Source organism: Protopterus annectens, chromosome 9.part0, assembly GCF_019279795.1.
Source record: "Protopterus annectens isolate FY-2018-M chromosome 9.part0, PAN1.0, whole genome shotgun sequence".
NCBI classification, from domain to species: domain Eukaryota; kingdom Metazoa; phylum Chordata; order Ceratodontiformes; family Protopteridae; genus Protopterus; species Protopterus annectens.
In genome coordinates, this window is record NC_056743.1 from 1,597,454,420 (window position 1) to 1,597,474,807 (window position 20,388).

Consider the following 20,388-nt stretch of genomic DNA (forward strand, 5'->3'; position numbering starts at 1 on the left):
GGGATGGGCTCTGGTTCCCATGGAATGGGAGCCTGTACTAGAGCATGGAGCTCCTCTGAGACATTCATCTGTCTCACTAGGCGTTTTTTTAGTTTTGGCAATAAAATCTGTTTCTTTCAGCTCAGCACTTCTTCAGAACTTGTTGTAAGCACTAAATAAGCTACAAATTACTACAGCACTCAACTTTCCTCACTTGTCTAGAGGAAAACAGTTTATAGAACTTAATAAATAAGCACCTATCCAGGCATGTCTAAGGGTCAGCTCCCAGTGTTTTCTCCTGTCTACCTGATGAATCTGGGCATCTTGGGGCAATTCAGCAATTGCCTCATGTAGACAGACAACCCTCTCCTCCTACCACCCAACACTAAAACCTGTGAGAGATTCACTTATATAGCCAAACTGGAAGCAAAGCTCTCTTCACCCAAGACTGGACTAGACAGTCAAGTGGAGAAGGTAAACACTTGCACCACACCACACTCATCACGTAGTCCTTCAAAACCTATATCACCAAAACACACACATATAGAAACACACTACACACACCTATAGTCACGTAGGCTCTCAATAAAAATCTGCCCAAGCAACAGGGACCTCCAAAGCAGAAACGCAAGCAACCTTCACCCCCAACACAACCCAAATGACACATAGCCCACAAACTCAGTGTGCCACTCAACCACTGCCCATAAGGCATAACAATGTACCCAACACTGTAGCCATAGGTGACTCTATAGTCAGGCACACTGATGTTCCACTCACCAGGCTAAACAAGGAGAAAGTTACTGTCAGCTGCCTGTCGGGTGACAGGATCTGCCACATAATGCATGCACTCAGGTCACTCCACAAAAAAAAATATGACTCTGTCATTGTCCATGTTGGCGTAAATGACCTGAGACGTACCTCCCTGGAATACATGAAAAGAGACATGGAGGAGCTGTCCGATCTTGTAGCCCAGGCAGGTATGACCCTAGCCTTGAGCAGCATCCTGCCATCACCCAGAATGATACCATAATACAAGGGCAAAATGATTGACTTCAACAATTGGCTAAGCTTCTGGTGTCATTCTAAGGGGATCCAGTATCTGTCTGCCTGGGATGACATGATCAACAGACCATGATGCTTTGCCAGAGATGGTCTGCACCTGTTGCCCTTGGGATTCCGGATACTGGCTAAGGCTCTTGCCACCACTATAGTGCCTTTTTTAGGCAAGGTTCAAATGACAAATTCACCACCGTAACAGGTACAAGCAAGCAAAATCTGAGGGTAATGATACTCAATGCTAGAAGTCTGGACCTCAAAATGCACTCACTTGAGGCACTCCTTAAAATGGAGAACATCAACATCTGTGCAGTGACAGAGACCTGGTTCAAGGCTCCAGAGGGCACCCCTGCATTACCAGGCTATAATTCATACCACAATTTTCGTCCACCTAACCTGGACCGAAGCACTAAAGGCGAAGGCGTGTCCATATTCATTAAGGATATCCACACCTCCATACTAGTTGCTCAGCATAATGCATCCGAGATTATCCAAATGCAACTAACTCTGGGCAAGACGGCAATCCAAATTGTAGCTTGCTACAGGTCTGCCACCATGCCCCAGGATTCCCACTCCTCATTTCTTGATACACTGGAAAATATTAGGGTACAACCTAACACCCTAATAATGGGCGATTTCAACTGCCCCACCATTAACTTGGAAAACTACTCATGTACCAACACTTTTGCTCAACATTTTCTGGAATTCATAAATTCCAACACCTTGGATCAACTTATCCACACCCTCACCAGGGGCAGCAATATCCTAGACCTGGTCATTACTGACATGGGCAACCGGTGTTCCACACCAGAGGTCAATTCCTCATTGGTCAGATCCAACCACAAGCTAATCACCCTAGACATCCACATCCTGCCCCCACACCCCATTAAGGAAACCACCACAAAACATTTCTCCAAAGCCAACTTCACACTTATTAAGACAGAAGTGGCAAACTTCACAACACCCATGCAGATGAACAATAGAGGTACAACTGCTGAATCCTACACAAATGCAATTTATAAGCACTTACATGAGTGCATAGATCATGCAGTCCCTAACAGAACCAAGATGTTATCCTTCAAAAAAGGAAGCCAATCTGGCGATTCCCTGCCATAAACAAACTCTACAACAGAAGAAAGAAACTGTTGCAAAAAAGAGTAAAATCCCATGATTAGAGGAACTCCCTGGTCAGCCTCAGTAAGAAGATGAGATCCCTCATAAAATCCTTCAAAGCTAGTTATGAAAACAAAATCGCCACTGATTCTAAAGACAACCACAAAGCATTCTATAGCTATGTCAAGAATCTCAATGGCAACACTCAGATCTGCTCTGAGTTACAGCACAATGGCACTAAATGTACAGAACCAACTGATATTGCCAACATCCTGGTAGATAGGTTCAGTGCTAACTTTACCCTCCTCTCACCCCCTAAAGGGCCCATCTCTATACCGGAAGAATACAAAGTTCCTGTAATCAAGGCTGCACAGGTGAAAAACACACTCTCCAAAGCCAAGAACTCAGCATCCATGGGACCTGACAACATCCCAGGCTGTGTTCTACATGAACTTCAGAACGAACTGGCATCCCACCTAAGTACCATGTTCAATCATAGCCTCGCCTCAGGCTTTGTGCCCACTGAATGGCGCACATTGACGGTTATCCCAGTCCACAAAGGGGGAGCAGCCACGGACCCCGGGAACTACCGCCCATTAGCCTGACCAGCCTGGTCTGCAAGTCTATGGAACGTATCATCATGGAACTTATAAACAATGACACTGGTAATCTCCAAACTCTGGACCCCACCCAGGTTGGGATTGTAAAAGGCAGACCATATCTCCTAAACCTGACAGACATCTTTGAAGTGGTCACCAAAGCTGTAGATGAGGGTAAGGTGGTTCACACAGCCAATCTGGATCTCGCCAAGGCTTTCAACACCATTCCCCACTCTGGAGTTATAGATAAACTCACTAAACTAGGTATAAATCCCTATGTCACAAGATGGGTTGCCAACTGGCTCACTGCCAGAGCCCACACTGTGAAAGTAGCAGACTCCAAATCCGACTTCAGAGCAGTGACAAGTGGAGTACCACAGGGTTTAGTCCTGGGCCCTCTCCTGTTTGGTATCTACTTCGCTGAAGTACAGGCTAACACAGAATGTCTTTGGCTAATGAAGCTTACAGATGACTGCAAACTAGGAGCCATAACTGAAACTCCTAATGATGTGGACATCCTACAAAAGGGCCTCACTGAGACAGATGCCTGTTGTGAAAGCCATGGCCTCAAGATCAATACCAAAAAGTGCATTGTCATCCCTTTTGGTAAAAACTCTGTACTCATGAACTACCACATAGGCGGTAGCCTACTTAACACTGAAAGTGTGATAAGAGACTTTGGGACACAGGTTGACAGTAGTCTCTCCTTTGATAATCACATCACCACAGTAGCAAGAAATCCTTTTACGTGGCACACCTCATCACAAAAGGTTTCTCATCCAGGAAAAAAGAGGTCATTGTTCCCCTCTACTCATCACTCATTAGACCCAATATAGAATACAGCGCCCATTTTGGTATGTACCTCACAAGACATTTACAACAACTGGAAAGGCCACAGAAATACCTCACAAAGAGGATTGCTGGCCTCAAACAGATGCCCTATGCAGACTGTCTCAAAAAACTCCAGCTTTACTCCATTGCATAATGCCTACTCAGAGGCGATCTCTGCCTAACATACAAAGCTATGTCAAACCCAGAGCTGTTGGATATGCTCCCCTAAAGAAACCCAATCCCTCTGAGCTACATGCTCTAGGGACCTAAACCTTGTCACCACAATAAACAAAAAAATAAAACATGCTGGAGGGATAGATTCCTGTCCCAGAGACTTCCCATACTCTGGAACAAGCTACCTATCTATATCAAACAAAGCTCCTCATTAGCACTCTTCAAGAAAAATCTTGATGATTGGATGGGAGATAGGAAATTCACCCCGGGGATCACTTCTGTGGCTTTGCTCGACAGGGGCACAGGAAAATAATTCTCTTGGGTGGCAAAAGCCAGGGTACCTTTTTGGCTAGGTTTATATAGGCCTTAGGGCCAATAGCCTAGTACCTACCTATGAACCTATGTCCAATTTATGTCACAAACAAATTTTAAATCCTTGGATCTATTGATTCTGATGCTGTTTAATTTCTGGTTGTGCAAAAGGTCCATCAGAATTGGATCTGAGGATGCCTTGTATGCCAGGTATAGATTGCCTTTCAGTAACCTTTAGGAGACTGAGTACTTTAAGGCAATCTATGTAGGACAATATGTTTATAACCTGAATTCTCCTGGTAAGGAACCTTTGTGAGCATTCCAACTGTTGTTTATGTCTGGTCTGGTACATGACGAAGGGGGCATTATACTCAAATAAAGTGACACTCTGACTTCCTTGGACCTGGATGACACAGCCTTATTTCTAAGTTTGGTCCCATAGAATGAGTTTTTATGAGTTTGGCCACATGTTGGTCAAAGGCCAAATTACTGTCTGCATATGTTCCCAGATCCCTGACTACCGGGTCAACTCTTAAGGATGTCTTAATTAGTCCTCTTGGTTTCCTTTTGCTCTAATTAGAGAGCTGTTAACATTATGGGACTTGCTCTTCCTGATTTTAGCCATGACTTTTTCAATTTTTTTATATAACCTATTAACTCATTACAGCCGAGTGATGTCTTCAGGTGTTTCTGCAGTTACATACTATCGACGACGCTAGGTGTCAAATATTTCTTGTTCATATTTGTATTAATAATTCCAAAGCCATGCCATATAGAAAATATTAGAAGATTTCATCTGAAAGCTTACATGATAGTGAACACAGCTGTATTGATATTTGACCTCCGTTTAGTGCAGGTTTATATATTATATATATTAATTGTTGTTCATATAATATTTATTTATTTACATTGTCATAAATTTCATGTTTTTCTAAATATTTCAACAACCAAGTAGCAGAGACAGAGCTTAGTATTATATGAAAGCTCTCATCTGGATGAACACTATGTAGCTGACAGTATGTGTGTAACTTGAGTGGTGGCTGAGAAATTGTAAGTTATTTACAAAATAGTACAAGCTTAATAGTTGTTGTGTTCACTGTGACTTATAAAATTCAGTTTAAGACCTAAAACCTACAGAATACTACTACTATATAAACAGTTTGTGCTGAAGAGTTAGACTTTTGCACTTCTTTAGTAACCCTTATAGTTCCAGAGATATGAACATTTGTTTGAAATGTGGGGACTTAATTTGATTCTATCAAAAAGCTTAGGCTCTGCCCATTAGTAGTTATAGTGCAAACGTGCGGAGCTCCATTGGAGGGAATGAGTTAAGTTTAGGATTCTACAACTGTGGTTTGTTTTTTAGAGTTTGTTTTGGGCTTCCTTTTAATAGGTACAGCAGCCTCTCTATACAGTCATTTACATGGTTGTACAGGGTCTCTGTGAACAATGCCACATAGGTTGCTGTGAACTCGGGGTTAGGAGGGGCATTGAATTTTAACAGATTATTGCTTAATAGGATGTAGTTTGCTTTGGAACAGTTCCAAACTGTTGCAGGCTTTGCTGAGGTTACCAAGTTGATTTTTATTTTGAAGGACACAGTTTTGTGGTCTGATCTCACCAGCAAAGATGTGACACTGAGTGTGTATGCAGAGCTCTATTATATTGGAGAGTACCAGTTTCAGTATGTTTGAACCTTTGGTGGGTGTGCACACTATCTGGTCAAGGGTATTTGTGTTAATAAAGTGCAGTAATTGTTGTGGCTGCATGTTTGAGGCAATGTGTGTTTCCCAGTCTATAGAGGGGTAGTTAAAGTCTCCCATGAGCAGGGTATTTGGTTTAATGGTGAGTATCTCCATTAGGTCTAGGTATGAGCTGTGGGATTCTTAGGACATGGTGGGTGACCTATAGCTTGTTAGAATATAGTATGGGACTTTGTCTATGGTGATTTGCACATTAAAAACTCCAGCACATTGTCTTGTTTAAACAAACTAGATGTAAACTTGTTGCTAATGTAGAGCAAGACACCTCCACTTGTACTGTCTGTCTGTGCAGCTGATGGTCTAAATGTGTAGAAGGCACTGAGTACTTTCTGTAGATTTAAACCATGTCTCAATAACTGCACAGATGGCTATATTCTCCACAGTGAGGAAAGCTTGTAGGGTGTGGAGTTTCTTAAGTTTCTTTCTCAGACTATTACAAGCCTACCCAATAAGCTGGGGTCAGAATCAAATCCTGTACTTTGTATCTGTGAGGTGAAAAACTTAAGCATTATGTCAAGTGCCCCCAAACTTCTGCAGCCCTTTCAATGACACTGCAAACTATCACACGCATGCAACTTATTTCTCAAGCCAAGCAGTGCACAGATATATATATATATATATATATATACACATGGGCATGCGTATATACACACACACACACACACACACACACACACACACACACACACACACACACACACACACCAATTCCATACCTGTAATCATGCTCATGCATGCTCTCTAGCTAAACATATATGTAATCAGTGCACATACTTGATGAAAGTGTGCTCTCTCAACTCTTAATTCAGACATCTGGCACTCAACCATTAGGTATGTGCCAAGGATGACAGCACCTATGTAGTCATTTAATATAACTAATGAAGGGCAAGCTGGAACTGAAAACTTACCTAGTGGTTCTATTCTGCTTCACTGATGAATGGCAGTGTGACACCTGAAGCACTGAGTATGGATACTGAACTCACAGGATGTCAGAGCAGAGGAACTAAGCAGGAAAAAAATATGCACATTTTGCTTTGGGCAAGCACCCTTCAGCTCTTTCTTATGGGTAGCCTATATCTTCTCTATGATATTTTTTCTCTAAGGTTAGGCAACCTCATGGCAAAGGTAGCACTTCTATTTGATTACAAAACAGCATATTCCTCCTTCCTGTTCTAATGGGATTTAGAGTGGTAATATAAACATTTTATGGAGGTGTTCCCACATGGAAAACAGCCTGAGGGTAGGTTTTGCTGTAAAGACAAAGAAGTGCCAGTATCAGATTCAATGCTGTTTTGATATCATGTGAATTTGGTATTTAATTTTTTGTGTTCCAGTTTTGGAACTTATGTGCATTAGGCAAACAAAGCAGAACATTACTGAATTAGTTTACTAGACATTTCCAAAAACATGGAGACAGCATACGTATTTGTGACTCTGGGATGACAACAGTTTTAGTCAGGATATTTCTTATTATTGGAAGGGAAAAGACTGTGAGTTTACTGTATGGAGCTGTTCTGAACCAGTTCTACTTTTTTTCTTTCTAATTTCATCCCTAATAGCCTGTTCCCACTGTGATACAATTTCAAACTTAGTACATGAAGTCTATGAGAGTTTCCCTTATAGATATGAAGTGACCTGCAATTTATAATTTATTTTAGTATGCTGGGCAACTGCGAAGAGCATAAGTTGACCAGAATGAAAATTAAACAGAGAATTTCTGCCAGCATAAAAATTTACTGAGGAAAACAATTTTGAACATAGATTGTATTAAATAACTTGACAGAATAAACGCACATTTTACAGTATTATGTGATACTGAGATGGAGGACATACTATATAGACTTAAAAATGTTAATTTTTTTTCAGATATTGCACTGACTGATGAAATTATAAAGTTGGAGAAGAAAGCATCATCCGAAATTTCTGAACTAAAAAATATAAGCAAGTTGAATTTTATTTACATAATGTTGATGCTGTATTGTAATATAAAGAAACTTGGATTTTGTTCTACATGTCATCAAAATGAAGTAGGCTTGCTGATGCAACTTCATAAAACAGAATATAGCAACTAAAATTAGAACACTTTCTGAATCCATCTGGATTAGGCACAGAGGTTTATTACTACTTGCTCCTGGATTTAGGCCTTGCAACAGTCCTGGTTTTGATTCTCATAGTCCACATTTGCCATTTCCCATTTGCCTGTGATTTGACTCTGAACATAAATAAATAAATAAATAATAAGCATTGCTCATTGGTTGCCCCTAAAAAGAAATTATGTGTCTGGTGGGTTTACTTGTTTCCCCATTTTTTTTCAAAACCTTTGTAAATAGCCTTCTTTTTTTTTTTTAAACAGAATTGCATATTGGCAGAAAAATGCTTATTTATGGGGTTGTCTTTTCACAATGCAGGCACTTCTACTGTAGAGCAAACTGTTTTGACTCCTACAGTGTAAGCTTCTGTTTTCTGTCTAACTCTTTTGTTTAGCCTGTAGTATCAAAGTAGTATAATTGGCTATGATATATAGTATAGCAAAGGGACAAAATAATGCCAGTTTGGGATATTGCATGCAATTTAATGTAACAGTGCATTGCATTCTGTGTTTCTTTAGATATGGTTGATTATTTTGGAGTGTAGCGGATTATAAATGCAGTAACAATGTATGTGATAGTTTGTCTGTATTGATACAATGTTAATCGGATGAAAAGGCTTTGTACCTGACTAGTTACAATGATTATAATATGTCTTTCGGCTTTTCCCAGTTAGGGGTCTCCACAGTGGAACTCCGGTCCGCTCATGATTGCAAGTTGATTTTTACAGTGCCAGCCTGATGCCCAACCTTCATAGAAGGCACACCCGTTCACGCACATGTAGACTCTACACAGAAGGTGCTTCAGCCGAGAATCAAACTGGAGAACCTCTTGCTGTGAGGTGATAATGCTAACCACTGTACCACAATTATATACTATAAAATATGTCTATTACATATGACTGTGATCTACTGTGTTCCACCATGCTTATGAGTTGTATATAGCTTTTGTAGTAACCCCTTGAGCAGCTGTTGTTATCCATATTGTTTAGTAGGCATAGGCAACGACAGGGAAATAGATTACCAGGTCTTTCTTCATGTCATGTACGTGTGCAGCTACAGCTAAGGATCTGTTTACTGCATGTCTTTAACGTGTGGGAGGAAAACAGAGCTCTTGGAGAAAAAAAAAAAACACATGAACACAGGGGTGACATGCAGAATCTATTCAGAATGTTCCCCAGCTGAAAACTTCAAGATGTGAGGCAACAGTGTTACTCACTGCACCACTCTGACAGTCCAGGCCATGCCTAGTGTCAAACACTTGACAAAGTAAGCAAGTCTTTAGCTGGATTTAAAAATAAGAGAGAGAGAGATAGGACTGTATCATTCCTTACTCACTGAGGAAGAGAATTGTGCAGGATCCAGAAAAGAAAATGAGTATGTTTCTCATGCGCTGGTGTTGCAGACCAGATTCTGAATGATCATTTTACTGCATTTTATAAAATGGACAAATAATGCTAGGTAATCATTGCTAGTTACCTGTGCATAAATTCTTTCCCATGTGTGGGAGAAAACTAGTGTAGGTCACCTGGCCTTCACATTCAGTTACATATGCCTTCTTCTCACATGCTTCAAAAACGCAACAAACTGCCATCTCTTTGAAATGTCATTAAGCAAGGGAAAAACTGTATCAAACACAGAAATACTAATAAAAAAAACTTGAAATACTGCTCCAAAACTCGAATATATTAATAAAGTCTGCATAAAATAAATAATAAACAGTCCCCATATCAAAAGAAAATGGCCACATTAACCTAGGAGTCAAATTACATGTGCTGTTTGGCCTAACAGGTAATCCGAAGCTACACTACACAAAAGTAAAAACACTGCATGAATACAAATGCAAATTAAAACAGAAATAAAATACATGTAAAAGTTACCTTAAAAGCTGAATAGATAAAACCAACAAGCATATTATCAACTAAATCAACTTAAGAAAAATGAGGAAATGGGGAAGTATTGCTACTTACATATGTGCTTTCATTTCTTGGTAATTACCGCCAAAATGGTTACCCATGTGAATATTTAAAGGTGAAACAAGCATATGAAGGACAGGCACTGACATCCCTCTACACAAAGGTGGAGAATCCACTGACTCAGCCAATCATTATGTCATTTGGGGAAAATGGTGTCCCCACTAATTGTCACATTAATAACAATGTACTAAGCATGCAATCAGTCATGAGAGACTTGGACACCCAGGCTGATAGCAACCTGCCTTTTGACCACCATCTTGCCTCCGTTGCATGGAAGGCTTATCAGGTCCACCTCATAAGTAACGGTATTTCATCCAGGAGCAAGGAGGTCATAACATGTCTGTACTCCTCCCTTATCAGACCCATTATCAAGTACAGTGTCCTCTTTGGTATGCACCTTGCTAAGCACATGCAGCAGCAGGAGAGACCACAGAGTTTCCTGACCAGGAAAATCCAGTGTCTCAAACACCTACTCTATACAGACAGGCTAAAAGCCCTGTCCTTCTTCTCAGTCTCATACAGACTGCTCAGAGGTGGCCTGTGTCTGGCATACAAGGCCATCTCAAACCCAGGCTTGATGGAATTGCTGCATATCCGTAAGTCAAACTCCAATTGCACAACCCGTACTCAAGGCTTCAACCTGGTCTGTGACATTAATAGAACTTGTTGGTGGGATAGATTTGTGCCCCAAAGACTCCCCCATCTGTGGAATAGACTCCCTCTCCATGTCAAGCAGAGTACCTCACTAGCCCCCTTTAACAGGAACATCGACAACAAGATGGGAAGCAGAAAATACACCTCTGGGATCCCACCTGTGTCTCTGCTGGACAGGGGAAACAGGTTCTGACTTTATGGGAACATAAGCAAAATTCTTGGCTAGGCTTATAAGGACATCTGGGCCAGTAGTCTAGTATCATCCTATTAACCTATATCATAGTTAAGCCAACTTAAAAAAAATGATGGGTGTAGTGGGGTGTATTATTGAACCAAAAACAAAAAACTGGAAAAGTAGGCGGACCAAAATCTTTAAAAATGTTTAATCCAAAAGCCAAAGACACATTAACGTCTCCTTTTACATAGTACGTTTTCATCCTCCAAGCCAGAAGTCTTCATTTTGGCTTTTGGATTAAACATTTTTAAAGATTTTGGTCCACGTACTTTTCCAGTTTTTTGTTTTTGGTTTATTGGTTTCTTTAAACTGGAAGTTGCCTTATTATAAGTTATTTGGGGTGTATTATTGCTTGTGTGTCTTTCGGTTCTTGGAGTTATCATCAGAATGATTACTCTTGTGGATATTTTTGAGGCGGTGATACCTGGAAAACTGTATATATATTGTGAGGCACATGTGACTGATATACAAGTCTCCTCACCTGAAGTCATTCATTTGAGTTGTTGTGTAGTGTTAGTAAATGTTTATAAACGTAGCTGTACAACAATAGACAGAAGAGCAATTTAAATAACTGCCTGGAAAACTTCAGACCAAAATTCCATGCAGTAAAAAAATGGTTATAACTCTGCATGGTTATCAGTTAGTTAAAAAATAGGTAAAGGAACTATTTTGCATTAAAATATACTACAGCACATGTAATTACCATCAATAAACAACTACATTTAAATTTCTAATAGTACAAAAATACAGATGCCCAGTTTATAAGTGCAATAACACATTTCAGGGGGTGTATGATCCAGATATTACTGCCTGCCCAGGGATTGGGAAGTTTTATCCCTTTGAGCTCATGCCTCACAGCACCCCTGGGTATGTGGTAATATGTGTGCCATGCACATCCCTGCATGTTTAGAATGCCAGGCATGGTGATGGAAATCATTTGTATCACAAATACTGTATGTAAACTTGTAGACATTACAAATAATGGATATAATCTGTTTTACTGTATGTATTTTATCAGTAACTGGTACTATTAAGTCCAGGTTGCAGATGATATGGTCCCAAAATCAATCCATCTACCCAGCTGACAAATATAAGTAGTTTTAATCCTCTCTGTTTCTTATATTTACCCAGTGGTTGAACATAATACAAAAGAGACTAGGAATGTATCAAGTGAAAGGGTATCTGCAGCCGATCCCTCACTATGCAGAGCTTAACTGTTCAAATCAGCATATTTACATGTAGCAAACCACTGCACTATCAGACAATGTGATACTAAAGAGAAACATGGACTGCGATTATATCTTCACCAAGATGTTCAGCATTCACTCGAGGTGATGGAGTTCTCCTTCATGTAGCATGAGTTTCTGAGCAGTACATTAATCCAGATTAGTTGTCTCAAGTACTTGGATATTAGCAGGGAACTCTGAACGCAGGCATTTAATACTCGCAATGTTCTTGTTATGGCAGAAAGATAGAAAAAACACTTCTAACACCATGTGCCTTGAATGTCAGTCATCTCTGCAACTTACTTAGCTTCAAGCTTTCTGCACATCAGGGCTTGGTCAAATCTTGACCCTAATGACCTGCAAATGCCCCTTTTAATCAAGTACAAATTACTGAAGATTTGGTCTTTGAGCGACATTGTGAGCATATTATAAGAATTCACCATTTCTTGTTAAGATTTTGAGTGTCATTCAGCAAATGTGCAAATAAGTTTACAAGTTGTAGGACCCATACCTTAAACACTGTAATCAACTCAGCACCAATAAATTTTTATTGAAAATGCATGGAGCCACAATAGCCTATAAGACTGTGTTAACAGTACCTTCATTTCAGTAGTCTGAGATCAAAAAAGGCATTCATTTACAGTATCCATTTCCTGTCTTGTAATCCAAAGTCAAGGACAGCCAGATTTGGTTATCATCACATGAACAGTTGTAATACAGCTCAGAATTCTGAACAGCATTCCAATCAGAGATGGCATAATCAAGCCATGGTGCTACCCTAGAAGGAGCCAGGGATCTGCACACCAAATTCAAAAATCCATAAAAAATGTCCAAACCAAGTAAGTAAACTTGTACTCAACGTTTATTTAAGCCACAAAGTCTCAGTTTAGCTTTTCGTAGGTGACTCCTCACCAACTTCCTTAGAACAGGAAATAAACACATTCAACACATCCTGTTTAAATACTACTAAATAACTCCCAACTTTTGCCACACTGGCACCTGTGGTCGGAATACCGAATTTTCAGTATATTAAAAAGAACATACAAAAGGCATAAGGCTATTTAAAAACATATATATAAATATAAAACACTCCCTTGACAATATAAGATTAAAAAAAAAAATAAGTCAATGGCCAACAGGCTTGACTTGGAAAAAAGGAACCAGAAATATGTATTAAAATACAATAAAATAAATAACTCACTTCATGGTTAATAAATTGGTCCCATGATGGAGCAATGCATGTACAAATATTTTTTAAAAAGCAAAGCCTACTGAAAAACATGTATCATAATTTTGCACATTAACATATGAAATAGCAAAACTACCTTATCAAACTTTTCAATTTCAAAACACAAGAAATTGACAAAATGTTGTTCAAGCCTGGAAAATGGTATGCTTCCAACCTCAATTGCCAAAGCATTTCTCTGAGTTCCAACAAATAGGAAACAGGGCCCCCCCTGTTGTCATGCACAATCTGATCAATCACTGTGAAGCTAAACCTATGCCCCGGGCACTCGCTAATGTGTTTAGCAAGTGCATTAGCCATATTTTCTTTCTTAATGGCATATAGATGTTCATATAGGTGCTCATGCAGTTTCCGGTCAGTTTTTCCTATGTAGAAAGCTGGACATGAAGAACACTGGGCCAGGTAAACCACATGTGTGTTGGCACAGTTGAACCTCCCCTGGATTTTATACTTTCTCTCTCTGATCACAAAATAAGTTCCTGCTTTGACGTGTTGGCACTATCTGCACATGTTACATTTGAACATGTCCGAACGTGCTTGAGTAGGTCTAGGTTTCCTTTCAAGGATGTTTTTTAAGTTGGAACCTGTCTTATAAATGACTTGAGGATTTAACCCTAAAGCTGAAGGGCCTTGATTGTCTGGTGTCAGTAAACACCAATTCTTCATTATAATAGAAGCAATAGCCCCCGCATCCAAACTGTAAGTAGTAATGAAGCTGCAGGCATGAGTAAATCTAATTCGAGTATCATCAACCAACACACCTTGATCTGAAATAGACTGGCCCAAAATGGGGAGATATACCCCATTTGCCCTCTTACGACTCACCTCATTACAGAGGTCTGAAATCAGATGGCCGGGATAACCCCTATTCAAAAGGAGGACTCTGATAAACTCACATTCCTTTAAAAAAATCACTGTCCCTTGTCACCATCCTGGCCGCCCGGACTAGTTGGCCTTTGACTATCGACCTCTTCTGATGAAAGGGGTGGTTGCTTTCAAAGTGCAAATATGAGTTTTAAAAAGTAGGTTTGCGATGGATGTTGGCCATATAGCAACCCCTAGAGTTATCCTTAGACAGATCAACGTCCAAATAAGCAATTTTCTCCATGGAAAAGTTAGAGGTGAACCTGAGGAATTCAGTAGATGTATTAAAGCATTCCAAGATAGAGTCTGCTACTTTCCTCCCCCCTTGGAGAAGTAGGGAGTTATATTGCAGTATTTAACCAGGATGTGTTGAATGTGTTGATTTCCTGTTCTGAGGAAGTTAGTGAGGAGTCACCGACGAAAAGCTAAACAGAGACTTTGTGGCTTAAATAAATGTCGAGTATAAGTTTACTTACTTGGTTTGGGCATTTTTTATGGATTTTTGAATATAGTGTGCAGATCCCTGCCTCCTTCGAGGGTAGCAGTTGGTTTTGTATTTTTTATCGTTGAGATAATCAAGCCATGGTAACGGATCCCACATGACTTGATATCACATAATCCTGCAGACACAGGCTAAGAAAACACACATGCTGGGCAAAAAGGCAGCTTTATGAATTTTATTATCAAATATTTTATTAGCATTGAATTATCTTTCTTTAAAATATTGTCAATAGATAAATGCAGATGAAGTAATAATAATGACACATTGGAAATTTGCCTTCTTCTACTTATGGCTGACTAATAGGTCTCCATTGCTAAAGGTAGCAATAGGTAAATAAGTAGCATAAAAGGTAACAGAAAACAGCCTATAGCAGTGTTACAGGTCTGATGCATCTTACAGAGTCTGAGTCAGCAATCATGACAAACCACTCTGGCAAAATATGATAATTTATGTAGAGCAAATGTTGTGAAAGGTCACTTTTGTCCTGCTACCAAATTACTGATAGGAAGTGTTGTTTTTCTCCTATATGGCATGTTGTCAAGTTGTTGCATAACATTGTGTGTTCAGAATACAGATGGCATGAAACAGCAATAAACAGCGCAGTATTGGAGTTTTTTATCTGTATTGTGGCTCAACAGAAGAACTTGTAAATCCTTTTGTAGTGCCATTCCACTGTTCACATTTTTTTCAGTTAGCATTATAAAATGGTTAGGCAAACTTCATCACAAGTGTAAACATCAACGCTCAAATCGTGCTGATCGCTGCAGTACCAGCAAAGGAGACTGGTTTTTACCTTTGTTAGCAGCCATTTGCAAGGCTCTATTCTTGTGCACAAGAAAATACGATATTTTCACTGTAATGGCATGTGGTTACCTACTTCAACATTTTGAACTATTTGCATTTCACTGATGGTTCCCTAGTTATGCTATCTAGCTCATTGAAAACTCACAATGTACTTGATTTCAGGTATGCATAGTCAATGGTTTGAGGCTTACCTGTATTATGTAATACACTGCAAACTGATTTCAAAAGATTTGCTTCCTTTATAAATAGGCCTTACAACGGAGAAATCACTTTTGTCGAGGACACATCTTTTGGAACTGAAGCAATCCTATACTGAAGTAAATTACTTACACTGAGGCCAAACCATTTGGAATGCAGCCCATAATCCTACTCAACTATGATTGTCACAGCACTGTTGCCTGCTGCACTCCATGCAGCCTTTATGAAACTGTCTCCATATTATCCAATTGTTAAAAACTAAACATTTAAATTGTAAGAATTTAAATATTTACAAAAGTCATCTACAAAAGAAGAGCTTCATTATTGTTAGAACCATGATTGTATATTGTTGCCATCAAATAAATATGTTAAAAACTGTCCTTTTAATGCATAAATGAAGGGTATGACCTGCTAATAAGCTTCATCTGGTAGTTCTAGATTGGATTCCCTCAGTCTCCATTTGCCTAATGTGCAAAGTTGAGCAAGTCATTTAACCAGTGGTCCTAGGTTTCCTTTGAAAATAAGTACTTGTGGCTAGTAGGGTTATGTGGTTAATAGCATAGCAATTGCATAGCAATCAAGCAACTAAACTGGCTAGAATTACCCAACCTGCTAACATAGAATCAGCTTACAATAGCCCACCAAATTCTATATTATCCTGATAGAGTTCCTGGTTTTCAAGGCCTACATAATATCTACTCTAACAAACACCTATTAATATCCACCAATAAAGCACTATCTGACATAGGCAAAAGCAACAATAGCTCTGGGGACTCCCTGTTTTCCATTTCTGTTGCAAAAGCATGGAATACCATCCCCGTAGTTATTAAGACCACTGAAAACAAAAATAATTTCAGAAACCTCCTCCTGTACCATTTACATAGTTGTTGGTTATGTAATTGTTCTGACTCTGGATAATATCATACTTTAACCTTCTATGAAAGCTTGCGACAACTCCTTTCTATACTCTTAATCAATGTGTGTTTACTGTACTAGCCACTGATGAGTGTAACCAAATGACCGAACAAAATGTCCTTTTAACTGTATTGTTTGTTGTAACACACTGCGCTCCATATAGTATATTTACATTTGCTCCATTCTTGGCCTTGAAACTGTACCTTATTAACTTTTTGACTCTCAACTGTACTTTATTAGTGTGCATTATAATTACTGTATTTGGTCTACTAATCTTTGTGGACTTTTTCTCCCCAGTCCTCCACTGAATACAGCATCCATGCCCATTCGGACTTTCATGGTAAACAAATGTAAAATAAATAAATAAAATAAACAAGCAAACAAACAAATAAATAAATACACGTATATGGTGTTAAGCTGAGCATTATAAGACACAGAATATTGGAATTTGCAATACTGAGTCAACACAATAGAAAATTATTACAAATTGACAAGTAGATCACAACTGGCAAATATCAGACTGAAAAGTGTGATGCCCTTCTCATACCTGCATTTGGGATCCATGTCAGAAGAGTGAAAATATTTAATAAGAAACTATGCCTCACTGATGGCACTGACTGAAAAAAAATTACTTACATGGTTTTGAAAATGCATTGAGGTGTTGCCCATGTACCCCAAAAGTGGGACTTTGGCCTCCTGTATTGCAACACTTATTTAGCTTCAAATTTGCTGCACATCAGGACTAGGGCAAATCTTGATCACAGTGATATGCAAATGCTCATTTTAGCCAAATGCAACCTACTGAAAACGTAACCATTGGGCAGCATTGTGAGTGCAATATAAGATTCAATCATTACTGTTTTAGGATTTTGAGAGTCAATTAATGTGCGACTTAGTTTATTAGCTCTAGGCAATAAGTAAAACTGAATAGCTAACAGCCTGTGAACAGCAGAGACAAGTTTTATTTATTTATTTATTTATTTTAGTTAGGTGTTTATACCTAAACACTTTCCAAAAGAAAATATTAAATAAAATAAATACAGAAACATGTCACAGAAACAATGCAACTATTATCTGAGTAAAACCTTAAATAACTTACATATACAGTGGATATAAGAAGTTTACACACCCCTATTAAAATGACAGGTTTTTGTGATATAAAAAAATGAGACCACAATAAATCATTTCAAAACTTTTCTCACCTTTAATGTGACCTATAACCTGTACAATTCAATTGAAAAACAAATCTGTTAGGGGGGAAAAATATAAAAAATAAAAAACGTACAATAAGCTGGTTGCATAAGTGTGCACACCCTTAAACTAATACTTTGTTGAAACACCTTTTGATTTAATTACAGCATTCAGTCTTCTTGGGAACACACCTGCCATCAATTAAAGAGACTCTGATTAATCCCAAATAAAGTTAAGCTGTCCTAGTAGAATTTGCCTGATATTTACTCAGTTGCCTTCTACAGCAAAAGCCATGGTTTGCAGAGAACTTACAAAGCATCAAAGGGATCTCTTTGTTGAAAGGTATCAGTCAGAAGAAGGATAGAAAAAAATTCCACAGCATTGGATATGCCATGGAACAAGTGAAGACAGTCATGAAAAAGTAGAGAAAATATGGGACAACAGTGACGTTACAAAGAATTGGACATCCCTCCAAAATTGATGAAAAGACAAGATGAAAACTGGTCAGGGAGGCTGCTAAGAGACCTACAGCAACACTGAAGGAGATGCAGGAATTTCTGGCAAGTACTGATTGTGTACTACATGTGACAACAATCTTCCATATTCTCCATATGTCTGCACTATGGGGTATGGTTGCAAGTCAGAAGCCTTTTCTTACACAGAAAAACATCTAGGCCCGGCTAAAATTTGCAAAACAATACATCACATCTCACAAAAGCATGTGGGAAAATGTGTTATGGTCTGATGAGACCAAGATTGAACTTTTTGGCCGCAATTCCAAAAGGTACGTTTGGTACAAAAACAACACTTTGCTTCATCAAAAGAACACCACCCCCACGGTGAAGCTTGGTGGTGGCAGTATCGTGCTTTGGGGTCACTTTTCTTCAGTTGGAACTGGGGCTTTAGTCAAGGTGGAGGGCATTATGAACAGTTCCAAATATCAGTCACTTTTGGCCCAAAACCTTCAGGCGTCTGCTAGAAAGCTGAAGATGAAGAGGAATTTCAGATTTCAACATGACAATAACCACAAGCATACATCCTAATCAACAAAAGAATGGCTTTACCAGAATAAAATTAAAGTTTTGGAATGGCCCAGCCAGAGTCTAGACCTAAATTCAATAGAAAATCTGTGGGGTGACCTGAAGAGGGCTGTGTACAAGAAATGCCCTCGCAATCTGACAGATTTGGAGCATTTTGCAAGGAAGTGTGGGCAAATATTGCCAAGTCAAGATGTGCCATGTTGATAGACCCCTACTCAAAAAGACTGAATGCTGTAATTAAATCAAAAGGTGCTTCAACAAAGTATTAGTTTAAGGGTATGCACACTTATGCAACCAGCTTATTGTATGTTTTTTTTATTTTGTATATTTTTCCCCTAACAGATTTGTTTGTTTTTCAATTGAATTGCACAGGTTATAGGTCACATTAAAGGTGGGAAAAGTTTTGAAATGATTTATTGTGGTCCCATTTTTTTATATCACAAAAACCTGGCATTTTAACAGGGCTGTGTAAACTTTATATATAACCTGTATATTGAACTATAGATGTCAATTTCTATAATTAAGCAATCAAATATGAAATATATTGGGGTATATAGCTTTAAATGCTACTTAGCCTGGTACAGGAAGTTGCATGTCATGTGGTACACTTTCTTATACACAGTTCATTCTGATTAATGACTTCATGGAGGTTAGACTACCTCATCAGTGCCCCTATGTTATGTACTTTCCTTCCTGTTATACTCAATCTTCACTGGGTATAACACCTAGTCCTCCCTCTCTAGGTGTCACCTTTGTGGTAATCCAGAACTACCTCCCTCCCCAAGGATAGTTGAGTTGGAAGTGCCCACTCATTCCCATCTACCCTGGTCACCTCCTACTGACAGTCGAGCATTAACTGAAATAACTGTGGCATAATCAGGGCTTTATTTCTGTATGCCATTGAGCTAGTTTGTATTGGCCCCACAGTTGAGGACACCTTACCGGGTTTATGATATGCAACTTGGAACTGTGTGCACTTGCAGTGGTAAGTTTGATACTTGCCTTGGTCATGCATTAATCCACATGATATGGCCTTTATGTGTAGGACTCCCATATATAAATGTAATGGAAACATATATCTACATTAACAACACCCTATAGATAGACACACCTAGGTTTCTGGAACAACAGCAAGTGCATACATGTATCACTGTCACATGGGCTAGAGATGTACATTGTCCAAAACAGGCAACATGTCAACAACATATGTCAGTAAGCATAGTAGTAATAGAGCATGGGTCTGTTTACATGTAATTGGCAATATTCATCAGTTGCAGTGTACCATTTATAAACATACGCAGCACACATGACACACTGCAAGCTGTGGTACTACAGCAGTGTTGTATGGTGCACTGCAACCTTCATTCATAAAAAAAACATTTTTGTGCAACAATACAGATGTAAATGCATGACTAATGTCCCACCCAACCTAAAACCCAAAATATCAGTAATGCTTATATTAGCAGCATAGTAAGCTACTTGTCACAGCAGAACTGCATGCTAATAATGCTTAACTTATGCACATATTATTGCATTGTATCCAGCAATAAAGAAAGCAAGTAATTGCCCCGAGTCTAAATCAACTGATGATGACTCTATGGGTAGAACCCATAGGGTTTTTGCA

The 20,388-nt window shown here is 39.0% G+C and overlaps 1 protein-coding gene across 2 annotated transcripts in view; it reads left to right on the top strand.

Annotated features, from left to right (window-relative positions):
- The window catches only part of LOC122812205 (C-type lectin domain family 4 member D-like), a 506,009-nt gene that overhangs the window by 197,243 nt on the left and 288,378 nt on the right, over positions 1-20,388 (top strand). For both annotated transcript variants that reach the window (XM_044084543.1, XM_044084544.1), the window contains one exon: positions 7,694-7,768. In XM_044084543.1, coding sequence (XP_043940478.1) covers positions 7,694-7,768 — 75 coding nt within the window. The remainder of the gene's footprint in view (positions 1-7,693; positions 7,769-20,388) is intronic.